Genomic DNA, 18,350 nt, shown 5'->3' with positions numbered 1-18,350 from the left:
GCTTGTATGTGTATATATGTATGTATATAGATCTGTAACTTAATGCTTCTTTCTGTGTAAATTGTTTTCTTTTTCTATTTTTTTCTCAAATTCATGGGTTGAGATTTTGTCGGCCAACAGGTCCAGGAACTATATTGTTCAATTTCCTTAAGAATCATATGATTATTTCATTTGTATGAATGCTATTTTAGTTAAAAGGGGCAGACAACATAAGTTTTTCTTCTTTCTGTCCCCTTTTTCATTTTGGCTTGCAGCAATTTAGTTCTGATTGTATTTTTATTTTAATGTCAATAAATGAAAATAAAAGATAAAAAAAAAATCATTACTGCTGGAGCGCAGCGCATATTAAGCTTTTTATTATTTTTTTCTTGCGTTCGGTAGATCCCTTTGGCTGACTAGTTAGAAAGTAGGAAGTCTAGTTTACAGTTTTTCTGGAAGACGGAGAAAACATGCAGCATGCAGGAAGGTCAGAGAGAGAAAGGGCCGGAAATTATTCACATAAAATCAGCAAAACAAAACAAAGTGCTTGAAAAGACACAAGTTGGTAGATTTATCCCCAATACACATTTTTACCAGTGAAAAGCAATAATATATACGCATTTAATATTTATACATGTGATAGAATCAGATCACCCCAGAAGTCAGTCCCACATCCAGGGCCGTATCAAGGCATTTGGGGACCAAGGCAAATATAGGCTTGGAGCCCCCACCACCTCACTCCCTGCTCAGTTAATACAAGAAGAAGAAAGAAGAAGAAAATGTCATTTCTATAGCGCCTCTCAAGATAAAAATCACGAGGCGCATCACAAAAAATGTAAAAATATAAAAAAGCATTTAGAAAATGTTTCAAAATATATTTAAAATGAGCAAAAAAATAGACAATTGTGATTAAAAAAATGTTAAGAAAGAGAGAGAGTGAATAGGAAAGAGGGAAATCAGTGGATCCTGAGGAAGGTGGAATAGGTGGGGAGAGCAGAATAAAGAGAGAGTGGTGAAGAAGGTCATACAAAAGCCAGCTTGAACAAGTGAGTCTTCAGCTGCTTTTTAAAGGAGACCACTGAGTCCACTGATCTCAGGCTCAGGGGGAGAGAGTTCCAGAGTCTGGGGGCCACAGCAGCAAATGATCTGTCACCTTTGGTCTTTAGCCTGGTGCTGCACAACCAGTAGGCTTTGATCACTGGACCTCAGGGACCTGCTGGGGGTGTAGGGACTAAGAAGATCACCAATGTAAGATGGTGCTTGTCCATGTAAGGCCCTATAGACCAGAACCAGGATCTTGAAATGAACCCTGAAGTTGACTGGCAGCCAGTGAAGCTGGAGGAGAGAGATGGCAGCGTGCTGAGAGTACAGATTCTTGTTGCTTTTATTTAATAAACAATCATTTTAAAGCACTGTTATTACATCTGACTGTTTTTAACAGCAACCCTAGCTCAGACACCACATCACCTTCCACATATATGTCACGAGCTCACTGAGCGTCACATGACCAGATTCATGTTGAAGTTGTTTTGGTGAAAGTAACTTAAAGTAATGCAAAAGTAGTGTAATGCCTTCCATTTTAAAATCAGTAATATTGTAATGTAATGAATTACTTTAAAATGAGGGTAACAAGTAATAAATAATGCATTACAGTTTTGAAGTAACTGGCCCAACACTGGCCCGAATAATGCAGCAAACAGCATGGTGGACATTTTATCAGAGCTGCTTCCGCTGACCTTTACAGGCAGATCTTCATATGAAGCTTAACAGAAGTACCTCGTCTTCACCGGCTGCCGTCACGTAAAGTTTAGCTGTGAACGCTCGGAGCACGCCTCAGGGGTATTAGCATAAGTCAAGCGTCATCTCGAAGCCTCGTCCCCACTCATCGTGATGCGGCACATGCTGTATAAATTCAATGTCACCCGGTGGGACAGCGAGATGTATTGCAGCCATAAATCAAGCTGTGGTGTACACCATCTAGGAGGGATTAGCATTCAGGATGCGGGCCCTGCTGACGTGTGGAGTCGGATGAAGCTGTTTGTAGCAAAACCTTTCAAAGAGAACGCCAACAATGTCAGGCTTTTAAGACGTTCTTCGTTCCAGTCACTGAAGGTGTTTGGCCTGAAGTTTTTCTTCTTTGTTCGGCAGCTTTTACCCAAAATCCCCGTCTCTTTTCATTCTCCAGGTGTCACAAACCACCACAAAGACTTTCACCGGGTTTCAGACAGCACGGGGACCAGAACGTACTTACTGGAACCGAGAGTAAAACGTTGTGTTCTTTCTTCCCCAAAGTCTTCAGCGCTTTGCGTTTGGCTGCAAACCGAACGGCCCGGCCCGGCGTAGCTCGGGCCCTGAAGAGGTTACGGCTCATCAAGGCTCTTACTACGGCCAAATCTGCTGGCTCCCATCGATATCCCATTTCCTCTGTCACTCCTAAGCTCCTTTGCATTCCGAGGCTTGCCCGCTAAGCCCGGAGCGTCCAGCCCGCGGCCCGTAATGCCGATTATACGGCTGCTTGTGCTGCTCTTCAACAACCATCCAGTCCTTTTGTTATGCAGCGTACGAAAGCATGACTGCAGCCACACCGGGAGCCCTCCAGCCGTGACATTTTAATCGTTCCTCTCTCACAGGAGGTGGAATGAAAACCAATCCGACCACAGCTGTGTGCCTCACTCGTCATCATCGCCCAGTTTAGAAAACGGACAAAGCCACTTTCTGGAAAACTCGAGCAGAAGAGGATCTGAACATTTTTCCTGCCTTCACCTGTGGCAGAAACCTTCTGGTGTTCCCAAGTCCAAGCCGACGGCTGTGGAAGACTCGAGTCAGCAGAAAGGCTTCTGTGTTCAAACCAAAAGCTACAAAAGTATTGTTGAGATTTGCACGCAGACACCAGTGGCGTGTCCAGATCTTTTAAAATGGGGTGGCCCAGGTGAGGCACAACTTTGAGCATGGGTGGCACCAATGGTTATGCTTTTTTTAATAATAATAATAATAATAATAATGCATTGAACTTAAATAGCGCTTTTCTAGACACCCAAAGATGCTTTCACACACTCTCACATTCACACACTGCTAGTGATGGTAAGCTACTTGTAGCCACAGCCGCCCTGGGGAGGTCTGACAGAGGCGAGGCTGCCATTTGGCGCCGTCGGCCCCTCTGACCACCACTAACACAGGCAAGTTGGGCGAAGTGTCTTGCCCAAGGACACAACAGCAGGATACCCCTGACGGGAGCTGGAATCGAACCCATGACCCTCCGATCATGAGGCAACCCGCTCTACCACCTGAGCTACTGCCAAGCCTTTGTGGACAATGAAAAGCCTATTTAAAGTTAAATTAGTGTGGTGGCACCTGGGGTGGCCAATCAGATTCCAAGGGTGGCATGTGCTACCCCAGGCCACTCCCTGAACACGACCCTGGCAGACACCGGAGCGGCGCCGCCTCCGGCGCAGCGGCGTCGTACGCCGCACTCGCTGCCCTTCAGGTCTGTTTGGCTCAGAGGCAGAGTGTTTGAGTCGGCTCCCTCAGGGAAACCGTTTGTTCTGTAATAATAAAAGCACGCAGCCTCATGCTTGAACAATATGGAGTTTTGTATCCATTATTCATCAGAATTATATTCACAGGTCATGTTTTGCTTTCAGATACCATTACCACGTCATTACAGCGCGTTGTAAAGAACCAAACGTGTCGACAGCGTTGCTTAAATCAGCCGTCGTCAGAAGCAGAATTGATGGAGGCGGCTGGCGTGTTTTTCCCTCTGCCGGTCATTAGACCGGTGATATGGAAGCAGGCGGCGAGAATGTAAGATGTCAGCTCTGAGATCGGGCTGTGATTTATTTACTTTCTGATGTGTCTGCCCTTTGTTGTGTGTGTGAGCACTTTGTTGTTCTCCTTTGCTGACTCACACGTCAAGCCCCTCCCCCACCCAGGAGCAAGGTCACTCCACGCTACACTAATGACGGCAATCAGTTAGCAGATGCAGCGCTAAATGGGACCAAGTCCGCCTCAGCTTTTTGAGGCCCCCGTGGTGCTCACTCGATTGCAACGACAATAGAGATAATTCTTCTCAAAAACTCCCGTGACTCGAACGCCCCCCACCCAGCAGGAAGTGCATCCGTTAGGTTGTCTGTGATGCAGTCATGTGGTGAAAGACAGTTCTCCCCTCAGTTTTCTTAAATGTGTTAACTCATTCAGTGTTTCCCCTGGGAAGTTTTTCAGCTGTGGTGGTGGTGGTGTGTGTGTGTGTGTGTGTGTGTGTGTGTGTGTGTGTGTGTGTGTGTGTGTGTGTGTGTGTGTGTGTGTGTGTGTGTGTGTGTGTGTGTGTGTTGGACCTCCTCTGTGTGTGTGTGTGTGTGTGTGTGTGTGTGTGTGTGTGTTGGACCTCCTGTGTGTGTGTGTGTGTGTGTGTGTGTGTGTGTGTGTGTGTGTGTGTGTGTGTGTGTGTGTGTGTGTGTGTGTGTGTGTGTGTTGGACCTCCTGTGTGTGTGTGTGTGTGTGTGTGTGTGTGTGTGTGTTGGACCTCCTGTGTGTGTGTGTGTGTGTGTGTGTGTGTGTGTGTGTGTGTGTGTGTGTGTGTGTGTGTGTGTGTGTGTGTGTGTGTTGGACCTCCTGTGTGTGTGTGTGTGTGTGTGTGTGTGTGTGTGTGTGTGTGTGTGTGTGTTGGACCTCCTGTGTGTGTGTGTGTGTGTGTGTGTGTGTGTGTGTTGTGTGTGTGCGCGCGCGTGTGTGTGTGTGTGTGTGTGTGTGTGTGTGTGTGTGTGTGTGTGTGTGTGTGTGTGTGTGTGTGTGTTGGACCTCCTGTGTGTGTGTGTGTGTTGGACCTCCTGTGTGTGTGTGTGTGTGTGTGTGTGTGTGTGTGTTGGACCTCCTGTGTGTGTGTGTGTGTTGGACCTCCTGTGTGTGTGTGTGTGTGTGTGTGTGTGTGTGTGTGTGTGTGTGTGTGTGTGTGTGTGTGTGTGTGTGTGTGTGTGTGTGTGTGTGTTGGACCTCCTGTGTGTGTGTGTGTGTGTGTGTGTGTGTGTGTGTGTGTGTGTGTGTGTGTGTGTGTGTGTGTGTGTGTTGGACCTCCTGTGTGTGTGTGTGTGTTGGACCTCCTGTGTGTGTGTGTGTGTGTGTGTTGGACCTCCTGTGTGTGTGTGTGTGTGTGTGTGTGTGTGTGTGTGTGTGTGTGTGTGTGTGTGTGTGTGTGTGTGTGTGTTGGACCTCCTGTGTGTGTGTGTGTGTGTGTGTTGGACCTCCTGTGTGTGTGTGTGTGTGTTTGTGTGTGTTGGACCTCCTGTGTTTGATGCACTCCACTTTGAACTGCACCAATCCAGCAACTGCTGCATTTTAATAACTAGTATTAAAGGTGAATACACCAATATTTGCACAAGAATAATTTTGGTTTTAAACTCTCAGTGACACACTTTGCAGGGGGGATTTGGCATTTAATTTTTCTTGGCGTCTGGAAAAACTTCTCCTTTTGCCCCCCTTTATTTTGGTCCAAGATCATTACTGGGCTGGCTCTATTAAACACGTTCTACACCCCTGCTTAGTAGACTTAATGAAGTATTTTTAAGCCAGTATAAAAATGACTGAAACACAAATATACATATTTGGTATTATTGACCAATATCTTTGATTTAATTTATTTGTTAAGAACATCAAGATGCATTACAGATGTTTCTAGTGCAGAGAGGAGACAACCCATAGAAGCACTGATTTGATCTCATTTCAGAGAAAAGTAGAACAGGTCAGATGCATCTAATAAATAAAATTACTAACAAACTCAGGAATCTGTTTCTTTGATCATTGTTCTGGTGCTGAAAACATCACTAATGTGGATCAAAGGTCATACACAGATGAATGCACCTCTTATTTATTATTTGGAAATTAGTGGGTGTGGTTTACAGCAATACATTATTTTAAATCTGAAATTGATATGGATCGATCAGAAGTTGATAGGTGTTGTTTATTTGAAAACTATTTACAGAACAGCCTCAGAGTTGAGATTAAATATTTCCGACCACAATAGTAAAGGAACCATTACAGAACAAGTTTTTCTGTAACATCAGAACATTAATATTTAAGTGCATGAATTAATACTGAACTCGTGCTGTAGGAACTAGGAAATACGAAATACTAGAACCATTTTATTTTAATTTGATTAAACAGATTTTTTTCCTAACGTTGTTGGAATTTTTCACACACACATTTAAACAAAACAATGTTGATTAAGATGTGTGTGTGTGTGTGTGTGTGTGTGTGTGTGTGTGAGAGAGAGAGAGAGAGAGAGGGAGAGAGAGAGAAAGAGGGGGGGGAGAGGGAGAGGGGGAGAGGGAGAGGGAGAGGGAGAGAGAGAGAGAGAGGAGAGCGAGAGAGCGAGGAGTGGGAGGAGTTAAAATAATTTTAAAAAACCCGACCGGAGGCAGAGACCGACGCATGCCGTTTTCAGCTCTGTCTTGTCAAATGCACCATTTACGTTACGAAAAAGTAACTTTAAATATTGAACTGAAAAAGAGATGAGCTGAAAAAAACGTAGGGAGTACCGAAGAAACGTGAGCAACAGTGAAGCAAGCACAGAAAGATCCGTTACTGTGTGTGTGTGTGTGGGGGGGGGGGGGGGGGATCAGAGTTTTGTGTGTAGGGAGGGGCGGGCACTCCACGTGACTGGCCAATCACAGAGCGTGAAGGCAGTCAGTTACCCAATGAGGATTTTTCTTCAGCACGATTACACATTTTACGAGTTTTACTCGTTTCATTCTCGTACTCGTCAAAATTCTTTATCCGCGGCTCATCCCTAGCTGTAACCACCCTGCCCTGCCTCCTCCACCTTGTTGTCCGCCGGCTCTGATAACAAGCAACAACAGAGTAGTTCCCGCTGCTTCTTCGGGAAACAGCACCAAAAATAAATAAATAAATAATCTATAAAACGGGGTCTTGCAGGCGTGGCGCTGGGATTTCAGCTACGCCTGTGTAAGGGAAACACTGTCGTTCACTGCTAGCATTTTTCAGCATTTTCACTGTTTTTTAAGAGTCACAGAATGTTGCGCGCTAGGATGATGCCAAAACTACCAAAACAAAGCGGAGACTCACCTCTAACGTCAGGAAGAATCCGCACGTTTGGAGCGTTATCCGTTCTTTCATAATCCGTTGTCGAATTGTGATCGGCAGAAGCTTTTCCGGTTCGCTCCTCACTTTTTTTACAGCAGCGGCCCAAAACGATCTCCTAACACATGGATGTTCTGCTTCCTGATCAGGTGGAGTGTGACGTACGCGGATGAAGATCGGCTTTAGAGCTGAGATGTTTGTTCTCACGGTGCGGGGCCTCATTCTGATGCCCACACAGTAAAAAAAATGCGAATGACGATTTTAGTCGTCGTTGGCAGTTAATGAGTTAATGATCCACATCTGGTTACCGTGGCAATCTAAACAACCCCCTTGTAGTTACCATAATGACCCTAATGATTCACTGGTGGTTACCATGGTGACCTTGATGATCCATCGGCAGCAGCTTTGCCATTCTTGGTCCCTTATCTTTCAGTACAGTTTACACGTGAAATCCCAGGCTGCCTGTCTCAGTTTCAGAGCCGAGCGGTGAGCAGGCGGATCAACGTTTTAGTAACAAACCAAAGAATTCAGAGCTCTTTACCTGCCGACTGTTCTGCCACATGAAGGTGATCATGATGTTCTGCCTCGTAGTCGCTGTGAGGGGTAATGGAGCTGCAGGCAGCTCAGCAGAAGTGAGCCCAGGCTGCTTAACTGACTTCCCATGGGGGGTGGGTTACTTCCAACACACTCCAGCACTTAACACCAACGTACAGCAGAGCAGCTGCATTCCTTCTTCTCAACCTCTTCCTTTACTGTTCTGCCCTGCAGCCTTTCATCACATTGTCATGACAACCGCTTCACTCTGGCGCCAGTAAACACGCTGAGTGAGTTGTTGCGTGTTTATTTACAAATATGGCTGTTTTAAACTATTAGAGTGATTTTCTCAGTGTTTTGTGATTTTCCACTGATTGGTGTTCAGTAGATTACCTGCAGGCCTATTAAAGGGTTCATAACATTTCAAAGTGTCAAACTATTTAGCACAAAGTGGGAGGAGCTTAGAGGTGTAAAATTCTTAACAGTGTTTTTCTCATCATGTTAGCACGCTTCACCTCATTACAGGTTCCACCAGATTTGCTGCAGCACAAAAAATGGTGACATTTCACTTGTTTTAATCACACAAACTGCTGTGAACACCCAGAACGGCCGTGACCTCACAGGCTGTCGGGAGAGAAAATGACGAGCCGACACCGAGGGCACAAAGTGGCTGCAAATCGCTCAGAGACGGCTTTTTGTGTGTTTTCTTTAGGATTAGTTGTTCACCTTCACTGTGCAGCGTGATGCAAGCTCTGAGTCTAACAAGAGGATGAAGAAAAATGGCAAATGTGTACAGGTGCTGGCCAGTAAATTAGAATATCATCAAAAGGTTGAAAATATTTCAGTAATTCCATTCAAAACGTGAAACTTGTACATTATATTCATGCAATGCACACAGACCAATGTATTTCCGATGTTTATTACGTTTAATTTTGATATTTATAGGTGACAACCAATGAAAACATCAAATCTGGTATCTCAGAAAATTAGAATATTCTAAAGGCCAATGAAAAAATGTTTGTTTCTCTAATGTTGGGCAACTGAAAAGAATGAACATGAAAAGAATGTGCATGTATAGCACTCAATACTTAGTCGGGGCTCCTTTTGCCTCAATAACTGCAGTAATGCGGCGTGGCATGGACTCGATCAGTCTGTGGCACTGCTCAGGTGTTATGAGAGCCCAGGTTGCTCTGATAGTCGTCTTCAGCTCCTCTGCATTGTTGGGTCTAGCGTATTGCATCCTCCGCTTCACAATACCCCATAGATTTTCTATGGGGTTAAGGTCAGGCGAGTTTGCTGGCCAATCAAGGACAGGGATACCATGGTCCTTGAACCAGGTGCTGGTGGTTTTGGCACTGTGTGCAGGTGCCAAGTCCTGTTGAAAGGTGAAGTCTGCATCCCCATAAAGTTGGTCAGCAGCAGGAAGCATGAAGTGCTCTAAAACTTCCTGGTAGACGGCTGCATTGACCCTGGACCTCAGGAAACAGAGTGGGCCAACACCGGCAGATGACATGGCACCCCACACCATCACTGACGGTGGAAACTTTACACTGGACCTCATGCAACGTGGATTCTGTGCTTCTCCGCTCTTCCTCCAGACTCTGGGTCCTTGATTTCCAAAGGAAATGCAGAACTTGCTTTCATCAGAAAACATAACTTTGGACCACTCAGCATCAGTCCAGTCCTTTTTGTCCTTGGCCCAGGCGAGACGCTTCTTGCGCTGTTTCTTGTTCAAGAGTGGCTTGACACACGGAATGCGACACCTGAATCCCATGTCTTTCATGAGTCTCCTCGTGGTGGTTCTTGAAGCGCTGACTCCAGCTGCAGTCCACTCTTTGTGGATCTCCCCCACATTTTTGAATGGGTTTGTCATCACAATTCTCTGCAGGGTGCGGTTATCCCTAGAGCTTGTACACTTTTTTCTACCACATTTTTTCCGTTCCTTCGCCTGTCTGTTAATGTGCTTGGACACAGAGCTCTGCGAACAGCCAGCTTCTTTAGCAATCACCTTTTGTGTCTTGCCCTCCTTGTGCAAGGTGTCAATGATTGTCTTTTGGACAGCTGTTAAGTCAGAAGTCTTCCCCATGATTGTGGTGCCTTCAAAACAAGACTGAGGGACCTTTTAAAGGCCTTTGCAGGTGTTTTGAGTAAATCAGCTGATTAGAGTGGCAGCAGGTGTCTTCTATATTCAGCCTTTTCAGAATATTCTAATTTTTTGAGATACCAAATTTGGAGTTTTCATTAGTTGTCACTTATGAATATCAAATTTAAATGTAATGAACATTGGAAATACATTGGTCTGTGTGCATTGCATGAATATAATGTACAAGTTTCACGTTTTGAATGGAATTACTGAAATATTTTCAACCTTTTGATGATATTCTAATTTACTGGCCAGCACCTGTATAGTTGTTTTTTTTCCCCCCTTGAGAGATCAAGACAGGTGAAGCTGGTTTCCCCCACAGATCACAACACGCCCTGTAGGTTATAAATTGTTAGTCGCTTTGGATAAAAGCGTCTGCCAAATAAATAAACATAAACATGGTGCAATAGTTCATTTATGTCATTAATTTCAGATAAAACATGTATTTGCTATATGGCTTACAGCTCGTGCAAACCCACATTCAAAATCTCAGACTCAGAATCTCATATTCTAGACTCAAAGTGAGAGAACGCCTGCTAAAGGTTCCTGAGCCTTTAGATGGTCTCTCATTCAAAACTGGATAACTGACATAAAAGGACTTTTGCACCAGATTCGAGTTGCTCCCGTCTCACTTGTAAGCATGTGAATCTGCAAGCTGACAGTTAGCCATTGTTAGCTCACCAATATGGACTTCCAAATCTTACGTGTAAGGATGGGTACCTTTGACATTTGAATCGATCCGGTACTAATTCCCGGTACCTACGAATCGATACCGGTAGTTAACGGTACCAATTTTCGATACTTTTGAGTGTTTAATATTTTAATTCTCTTTTATAATTAAATATATATTCTTCTCAATATATAACCATATTTGATAAATATCACGATAAATAACATACAACTGTTTGTATTTTAACATCGTCCTTGTAGTTTTATAAGCTGATAATTAAACTGAAGCAAACATCTTTACTGTGAACTAAATTTACTGTGTATCTTCATTCCTTTTACCATCCTTTTTCATTTGATTTTTCCTACTGGGAAGTTAGAATTTCCGAGGAGAAAGCGAACGCACCATTAGCTGATAACAATGGTGGCAATGGAAGCTAACATATCAAGCTAACGTTATCTTAAACAGTTTATTTAGCTGCTGGAGCAGATTAAAACGATGATGTCTCACACTTCGATCGTTGTCGCTGGTTTCATCTTCACCCAATCACCCGTCGCATTTAGTAAAGTGAAGCCAAACTTTAGAGCGCGTTCATGCTCTTCTAGTCAGAAATTCGGAGTTCCGAGGAGAAAGCGAACGCACCATTAGCGGAACAGATGCTAACATATCAAGCTAACGTTATCTTAAACATTTTATTTACCTACCAGAGCAGATTAAGATGAGGATGTCTCACTTAGATCGTTGTCGCTGGTTTCATCATCACCCAGTTACCCATCACATTTAGTGAAGTGGACCCAAGCTTTAGCGTGCGTTCTTTCTACCATGCTGCTCTGTTTACAACTGGCTCGCAGCGACCGACAACATAACGCTCTTGCGCATGCGCAGCTGTCTAGGCAAGTTCTCGTTATGAAGGACGGGTACAGAAACGAGGCACCGTTTCAAATGATGTGAGTCGGTGCTCAGTCGGTACTATGGAATTCAGTCGGTACCTTAAAAAGTACCGAATTCGGTACCCAATGCTACTTACGTGTAGTTTTTTTTTTTACCGTGTGCCCAATAAATGAAACATGATCGGATATCCTGTTTCCTTCACATACCAGCAGAAATATGAAGACTATCTATTTTTACCAAGCTATGTCAGCTCATGCTAGCTACAAATGAAAGGAAATCTGTCGGGATCAGCAAAGTCAAGCCTTGACCTCCTCGTGGCAGAAAAAAGATTCTGTAACGGGCGTCCAGAGTGACACAGAGGTATGAAACGGTTCAGTCGTCTCTCAATTTACTCCCAAGTGGAAGTGGTGCCTCAAGATTTTGTGAAACGCCTCGTCAATGAAAGATTAGTTTGTGGCTGGCAGTGCAAAGTACTTTTAGGGGCTTGCAAACAAATAGACCCTTCTCAAGGTGAAAACATGCAAACAGGAGGAGTGGAAAAATGGGGAGCAAGGTCGAGGAAATGGGACGGATCAAATGAGTTTTGTGGGGAGGGGGAGTAACCATAGCAGGGATGAAGTGTCTGCAGGTGGACTGATTGGAGTGGAGGCTGTCAATAAGTTGTGGAAGAAGGATACCTACCTAGAGGGGAGGTTAAATGAGTTTTAAGTGATGTGAGCGAACAGACGAGATGGTGTGGGAGGCCTAAATGCAGACAAAAACAGTGAAAGGCTGAAGAGAGGCGGGGGAGGGGAGCAGTGAGACGTGTAAAGATGGATCGAGCCTCCGCTGAAGAAGAGACGGAGGGAGTGATTGAGGGCACGAGGAGGGAGGGGGTGTGGGAAAGCAGCTGTGATGAGACGGCTTCTACTGGACCATGAGATTGATGAAAGCACTTCGGAAAGAGGGGGAAGAGATAGCGGAGTAAGAGAAAAGTCTTGATGAAAAGAACCGTCGCGTGCCGCGAGACTTCAGCGCGATAAAAGAACGAGCCGCCCTTATCGCAACGCTTCTATCTTAAAACGGAGCGCCAGATGCGTCTTTGCTCATCTTACTATCGTTAATCGGATCTGTGGCACTTTTGAAGGGTTGTGTGGAAGATCAGTGAGAACATACAGAGCTGCTGTCACATCACAGGAGATTACAGCGTATCAGGAGAACAAAAGTCTTGGAAGAGATGGATTTAATTTACTTTGGCTTTGAGACACCAAGAGTCCTTTGAGCAGCTCATCCATCACTGCCTTTGAGTCCCAAACGACGCTGACGTCCCAAAATTTAGAATAATGACGCTGAAGTTTTTTCATAGTCCTATTAGAAGAAAAGCCAGAGGTCAGTCAGGTTAGGTGGATGTTTGGGAGAGGAGACGGGAGGGTATCCACCGCTTCTCCCTCGAGTCTGTTTCACCTCCTCTGCCTCAATCCGTCTCCTCCCCACCATCTCAAACTGCTGCAGGAGCTCTGGACCCAGCGGGGCTAAGAAACAGATAAACAGCATTCCCAAACGGAGAGTGGCTGGACCGGAGCGGGCCGTTTTCTTCACTCGCATCAGTCAGCGAGAGAATGACGGCCTGCACAGCCGCCGATCTTATGGGCTGTAATGAAAAAGGGAATAAAAAGTCTTGTTAAATATGTCACACGCCTTGCTGATATAAACGCCTCCTAAAGAATATAAAGTGCAGCCTGTTCTGTGTCACATCGCTGTGCCCATCTTACTGCTCTTTCATTACCAGCTTATGATTTGTCTGTTTTTCTCTCCTCTTCTTTTTTTTTTCTCCAGATGCCATCTGAGAAAATTGAAAGCCTTTCTGTGAGCTGCGATGGGACTTGATGAGGCCGGAGACATGATGAGACATCTCCCCAGAGCTGCTTTCTGATAGACGTCGGAGGAATCGGTTATCTGAAATTAATGTCAGCGGCGTCGCGGAGGCAGCCTCAAGCTGCGCCGCCGGCTCTAACTCACCCCATGGAGGCCCGGCCTCCATGTTTCCAACGCCACTGCCGATGGTAACGCCAGCCAAGTGCGGAGCGATGCCTTCTAAGGTCTCGTGCTTGTACTTGCTGACGGTGGTGTGCTGGGCCAGTGCTCTGTGGTACCTGAGTGTGTCCCGTCCTTCATCCTACATCGGCCCGATGTCCTTCCAAGTGCGCAAAGCCACCAAGAACTCCACGATCAGCAACATCCGAGCACGCTCTCTCAACCCGCACGACTTTGGCTACCTCATCAACGAGGCCAAGAAGTGTGAAACCGAGCCTCCTTTCCTCGTCATCCTAATCAGCACCACCCACAAGGAGTTCGACGCCCGCCAGGCCATCAGGGAGACATGGGGGGACGAGACCACGTTCCCAGACGTCCGGGTGGTCACACTTTTCCTTTTGGGTCGAAGCACCGATGCTGTCCTCAACCAGATGTTGGAGCAGGAGAGTCAGATCTTTCATGACATCGTGGTGGAGGATTTTATCGACTCGTACCACAACCTGACCCTTAAGACGCTGATGGGCATGCGCTGGGTGGCCACCTTCTGCGCCAAAGCTCAGTACGTTCTTAAAACAGACAGTGACATCTTTGTCAACATGGAGAATCTCATCTACAACCTCCTGAAGCCCACCACTAAGCCCAGGAGGAGGTATTTCACAGGCTACGTCATCAACGGCGGGCCGATCAGAGACATGCGCAGTAAGTGGTACATGCCCAGGGACCTCTACCCAGACAGCAAGTACCCCCCCTTCTGCTCGGGAACCGGCTACATCTTCTCAGCAGACGTGGCCGAGCTCATTTACGGAATATCCTTGCACACCAGGCTGCTGCACCTGGAGGATGTGTATGTTGGTGTATGTCTCCGTAAGTTAGGCATCCACCCCTTTCAGAACAGCGGCTTCAACCACTGGAAAATGGCCTACAGCCTATGCCGCTACCGCCGTGTGGTCACCGTCCACCAGATTTCCCCGGAGGAGATGCACCGCATCTGGAACGACATGACCAGCAAGAAACACCTCAAGTGTTAGCACAACTGGAGGTGTTTCTTGCTGGTCGAGGAGCTGAAGAGGAACTAAGCCTCCTATTGCCTTACACTTCTCCATCATGGGCAAACGGCCCACGGATCAGTTCTGCTGAAGCCTTCAGGGCTTTATCGAGCTCTGGCCGCTTGGCCAGGAGTTCCTCCCGTGCAAGACCAAAGCAAAGTCCTCGGTATCATCGTGTCGGCGCTGACATCAAGGCGTTTCGGTGCTGCTGACAGTTAAAGTTGGAAACATGTATCCCAAGAATGTGCAGAACCCTCAGGCGGCTGCTCGTCCGTATCAGCGGTGCCGTGATTTTTACATGAAATTACACGACGGGAAGCGTTACGGCTTGTGTCGACCTCCTCATGCGCAGCATTTTCAAGGCAAGCGCTGTCTCTACTTTTCCCAAAACTGCCGCTGACAGAGATGTCAGAGATGTCGACACGCTTGTTGGAAGCTCCCGCTGGCTTGATCCCATGCTCTGATTCTGAATGTTCATGTTTGCTGTTCGTTCTGAGCAAGGTGTTACGGTGGGATGGATGGCAGCGGGAGTCCTCGGTGATGTTGCCATCAGTGTACAAATGCATATCAACTGTATTAATGAAGGGACAGCCATCCTCTTCTATGAAAACGTATTTTCTTACGGAAGATTGAAACAGATTTGTACAGAGCAAAAACTAGACTAAAAAAAAGGGCCGGATCAGAATGAAGATGCTGGCTTTCTGTAGTGAATGTTGACCTCTGTTTAAGGGATAGTTTAGACCTTTTGAAGCAGGTTTCTGTGGAAAGGTGATGAAGAAATGGAAATGAGTTTTAAAGCGCTCGTTAACAAGCCAGGTTGTCTCCTCAGATCGGCTCTTTACTGATCGACGGACCCCAAAATTCCACTATCTCCGCTCCGCTCCGGCACGAACTCCGCAACAAAAACGGTCCCATTGTAGTCCATCAGAGCTGTTCCACTACTGCGGCCGTGCGGCGCGGTGTGCCGCCCGCCGTTCCGCCATCCGGCAAAAATAGGATCGATTCTATTTTTGCCGGACGCCGGAGCACCTCCGCAGTCAATGGACAGAAATCACAACCGCCCAACAGGAAAGGGAGCGAGCACAGCTTCCGTTATTTCACAATAAATCGATAAACAAAAAGTGTTTTATTGTTTCATATGCACAGGTTTAACAACTTTTAATAACTATCAATGGCGGCTGAACTTTAAATACACAAAAATAAGCCATAAATACAGTTTCCACTATCAAAGTACTCACCCTTTGTTGATCCAAACACTGCTGATCTCTCAACACAAATGATGGGCAGATTAAACAGTTCATTTCGATGCTTCTCCCACACAACGGGTGTTTGGATCTAACTTCCGCATTTATTGCTCGGACTGTATCGCAAGATCTCGAAAATCCTGCGCATGCCTGTTTGCGCACCTCAGGTCTCCGCAGCGGGGCGGAGCCGTTGTAGAGCGGGTACAGTATAATTTGAGTTCGGAAGCGAGCGACAGCGGAAAGCGGGGGCGGAGCGGAGATAGTGGAATTTTGGGGTAACCCTAACCCTGCTTAAATTACCGCATACCGATAACAACCATAATGCTGCCAAAGTGTCAGAGGTGCAAACACGCTGGTGGCAGCTGACTTATAAACCACTGTTATGTTAACAGACTACTAATCTAGCCCTCCGTCTGACACGTTTGTCTTTAATTATTACTCAGTGTAGCAAACACTGGTCCTCCAGGGCTACTGCCTGACATGTTTTAGTTGTTTCTCTGCTCAGATACACTTCAGTAAATTTAGAGTCTCCTAGGCGTATCTTTGGTCTCCACAGAAGTCTGGTGATCATCAGTTGTTCCAAATCAGGTCTTCTTGGCCGAGAAAAGGTAAAACGTGCAGGGGAGTGCGAAAAAAGTTTTTAGCAAGAATTTTTTTACGTTATTTCTTCATTTTATCAAAACGGTCAACTTTAAACGGGCAGATTTCTGAACTAAACAAACGTACCACCTGTATGGTGGGACAGTGGCTCAGGGGTTGGGAGTGTGCCCTATGACCAGTGGGTTGCTGGTTCAAGCCCAGATCTGTGTCCGTCACTGTGTCCATATGCAAGACGCTCCACCTTTCTTCCCTGCTGTTGCTGATTTTGGGGGGCGATGACTTTGAGTGTGTGGCAGCCTCGTTTCTGTCCCCGTGGCAGCTGTGGCTAATGTAGCTCATCACCACCAGTGGGCTCTGGAGTCCCTGACTTAGAAAAGAGTTATACAAATGCAATATTTTTTATAACAAAAATTGTCACACACTAAAACTACTTTAGACTGCAATGTTCCTGTGAGCCCCGAACTGCAAAAGTGTCAATTATTTTAAGGATTTGAAGCCTTAAAATGCTAAATAAAATAAAACATTTCTACATTTATGATCAGGTGGTGCTTATAGTCTGGACAATGTAGTTGATATGATTAAATATTACAGTAAATTTGAATAAGAGTATGTCTATAAACACGGAAAAACAATCAAACTCAATATTAAGATTTGAGGGATTGATGGAGTTATTTTTATTTCATATAGATATTTTTTATAATATTTACTATTTATATTCATGTGATGATATAAATCACCAACTTACATCTTTATGTTGCTCCAGTTTATTGAAAATGGATTTTAATGGCCTTTTTAGCACTTTTCTAACAATGTGGACGAGATTCTCGCAATTAATTGTGGGTACCATATGACATTAGAACAATGTTGATCAGTATGAAGAAATCTTTGATTACAGGAAATTTCACAGTAGGATTTTATTTAGGTGGAGTTGTTTGGAAACACACATGGAAACAGCAGCTAGCATTAGCTCAGAGGATTTTTGGGAGGAATTTAATTACATTTCTACCCGATTAATCGAATACTTGCCTAATGAAGATTACATGAAGTGGGTCATTTTCATGTTTGAGTTGCTTAAAGACTTAAACCCACCTCGCTCTAGCCTGACTTGTTAGCCGTTAGCTTGTCAATCCAGTTAGAACTAATCTCCATTTCTCCAAACTGAGGCTATTTGCTGAGGTATCCGCAGCAGGAAGGAAATAAATTCACAGAGCCTCACCTCAAAATGTCTAAGCCATCCTTTGATATTTTGTGTGCAGTCCGTGCAGCTGGCCGTTTTCTATGACTTGAACATGGCGAGTGGTGAAAAGCGTAAACTGAGAGCAAATCTGACATTTTTCAGTGTTTTTTCTTTCTTTTCCATTACTGGAGATTAAATAAAGTGCTTTCATAATATTGCTGTGTTCCCTCTGCACTCCATATAGAACAGCGAACCTGGAAGCTAATATATCTGCGTGCATACGAGGCTTGATTACTCACTGAGGGAGAGCGCGAGCTGTAGGAGTGAAAGCAGCTCATTATGACTGCTGTTCACTGCAGCAGCTGCTCATCAGACAGGCGAACAGCGAGGATTAACTTTCCTCGTGGCTCTGGAAGCGTCCCCGCTCCCTGTGCAGGTGTGGACGGATGAAGCAGACACCAACATGTTATTAAATCAACTGTAACATCTCCGTAATTGGCAGCTGAAAGTGGATGTTCAGGCTCAGCCATTGTGTCCATAGAAGAAGGAAAACTTCCATTTCTGTGATCAGAATAATTGGGTTGTTGTTGTTGTTGTTTTTATCAGTTTGCCTTAAAGGTTCCACAAACATCTGTTTGTCTACTTTAATGAAACAATTCTTTATATTGTAATTACAATAAAAATGAGCTGCTTCTATCTGTTAAAAAATAAAATCATTTTTTACAGAATTTCATTCAGTCTACAAATTATCGTGTTTTTATTTAATCTTAAACAGTTCTGTGATTCTCTGGGGAAACCTAAATGTTACCAGTGGAGGAAAAGTCAGTGACCTTGGGTGTTTTTACCTTCCATGTTGTGGAATTTCAGCCACATTTCAAAAATCTTTTGTAAGACTAGTTTGGACATTTCAGTTCAAACCAGTTCAGTACTTATTTTTAACTAGGCCATTACAAAACCATGACTCAAA

The 18,350-nt window shown here is 45.1% G+C and overlaps 1 protein-coding gene across 5 annotated transcripts in view; it reads left to right on the top strand.

Annotated features, from left to right (window-relative positions):
* LOC107380986 (beta-1,3-galactosyltransferase 1) overlaps positions 1 to 18,116 on the top strand; it is a 201,383-nt gene extending 183,267 nt beyond the window's left edge. For all 5 annotated transcript variants that reach the window (XM_054743207.2, XM_054743209.2, XM_054743208.2 and 2 more), the window contains one exon: positions 13,119 to 18,116. In XM_054743207.2, the coding sequence (XP_054599182.2) occupies positions 13,322 to 14,344 (1,023 nt within the window). In that variant the 5' untranslated portion in view covers positions 13,119 to 13,321 and the 3' untranslated portion in view covers positions 14,345 to 18,116. The remainder of the gene's footprint in view (positions 1 to 13,118) is intronic.
* The last annotated feature ends 234 nt before the right edge of the window (positions 18,117 to 18,350 follow it).

Source organism: Nothobranchius furzeri, chromosome 14, assembly GCF_043380555.1.
Source record: "Nothobranchius furzeri strain GRZ-AD chromosome 14, NfurGRZ-RIMD1, whole genome shotgun sequence".
NCBI lineage: Eukaryota > Metazoa > Chordata > Actinopteri > Cyprinodontiformes > Nothobranchiidae > Nothobranchius > Nothobranchius furzeri.
Note: the sequence above shows the minus strand (reverse complement) of the source record. Positions and strands in the feature narration are given on the sequence as shown.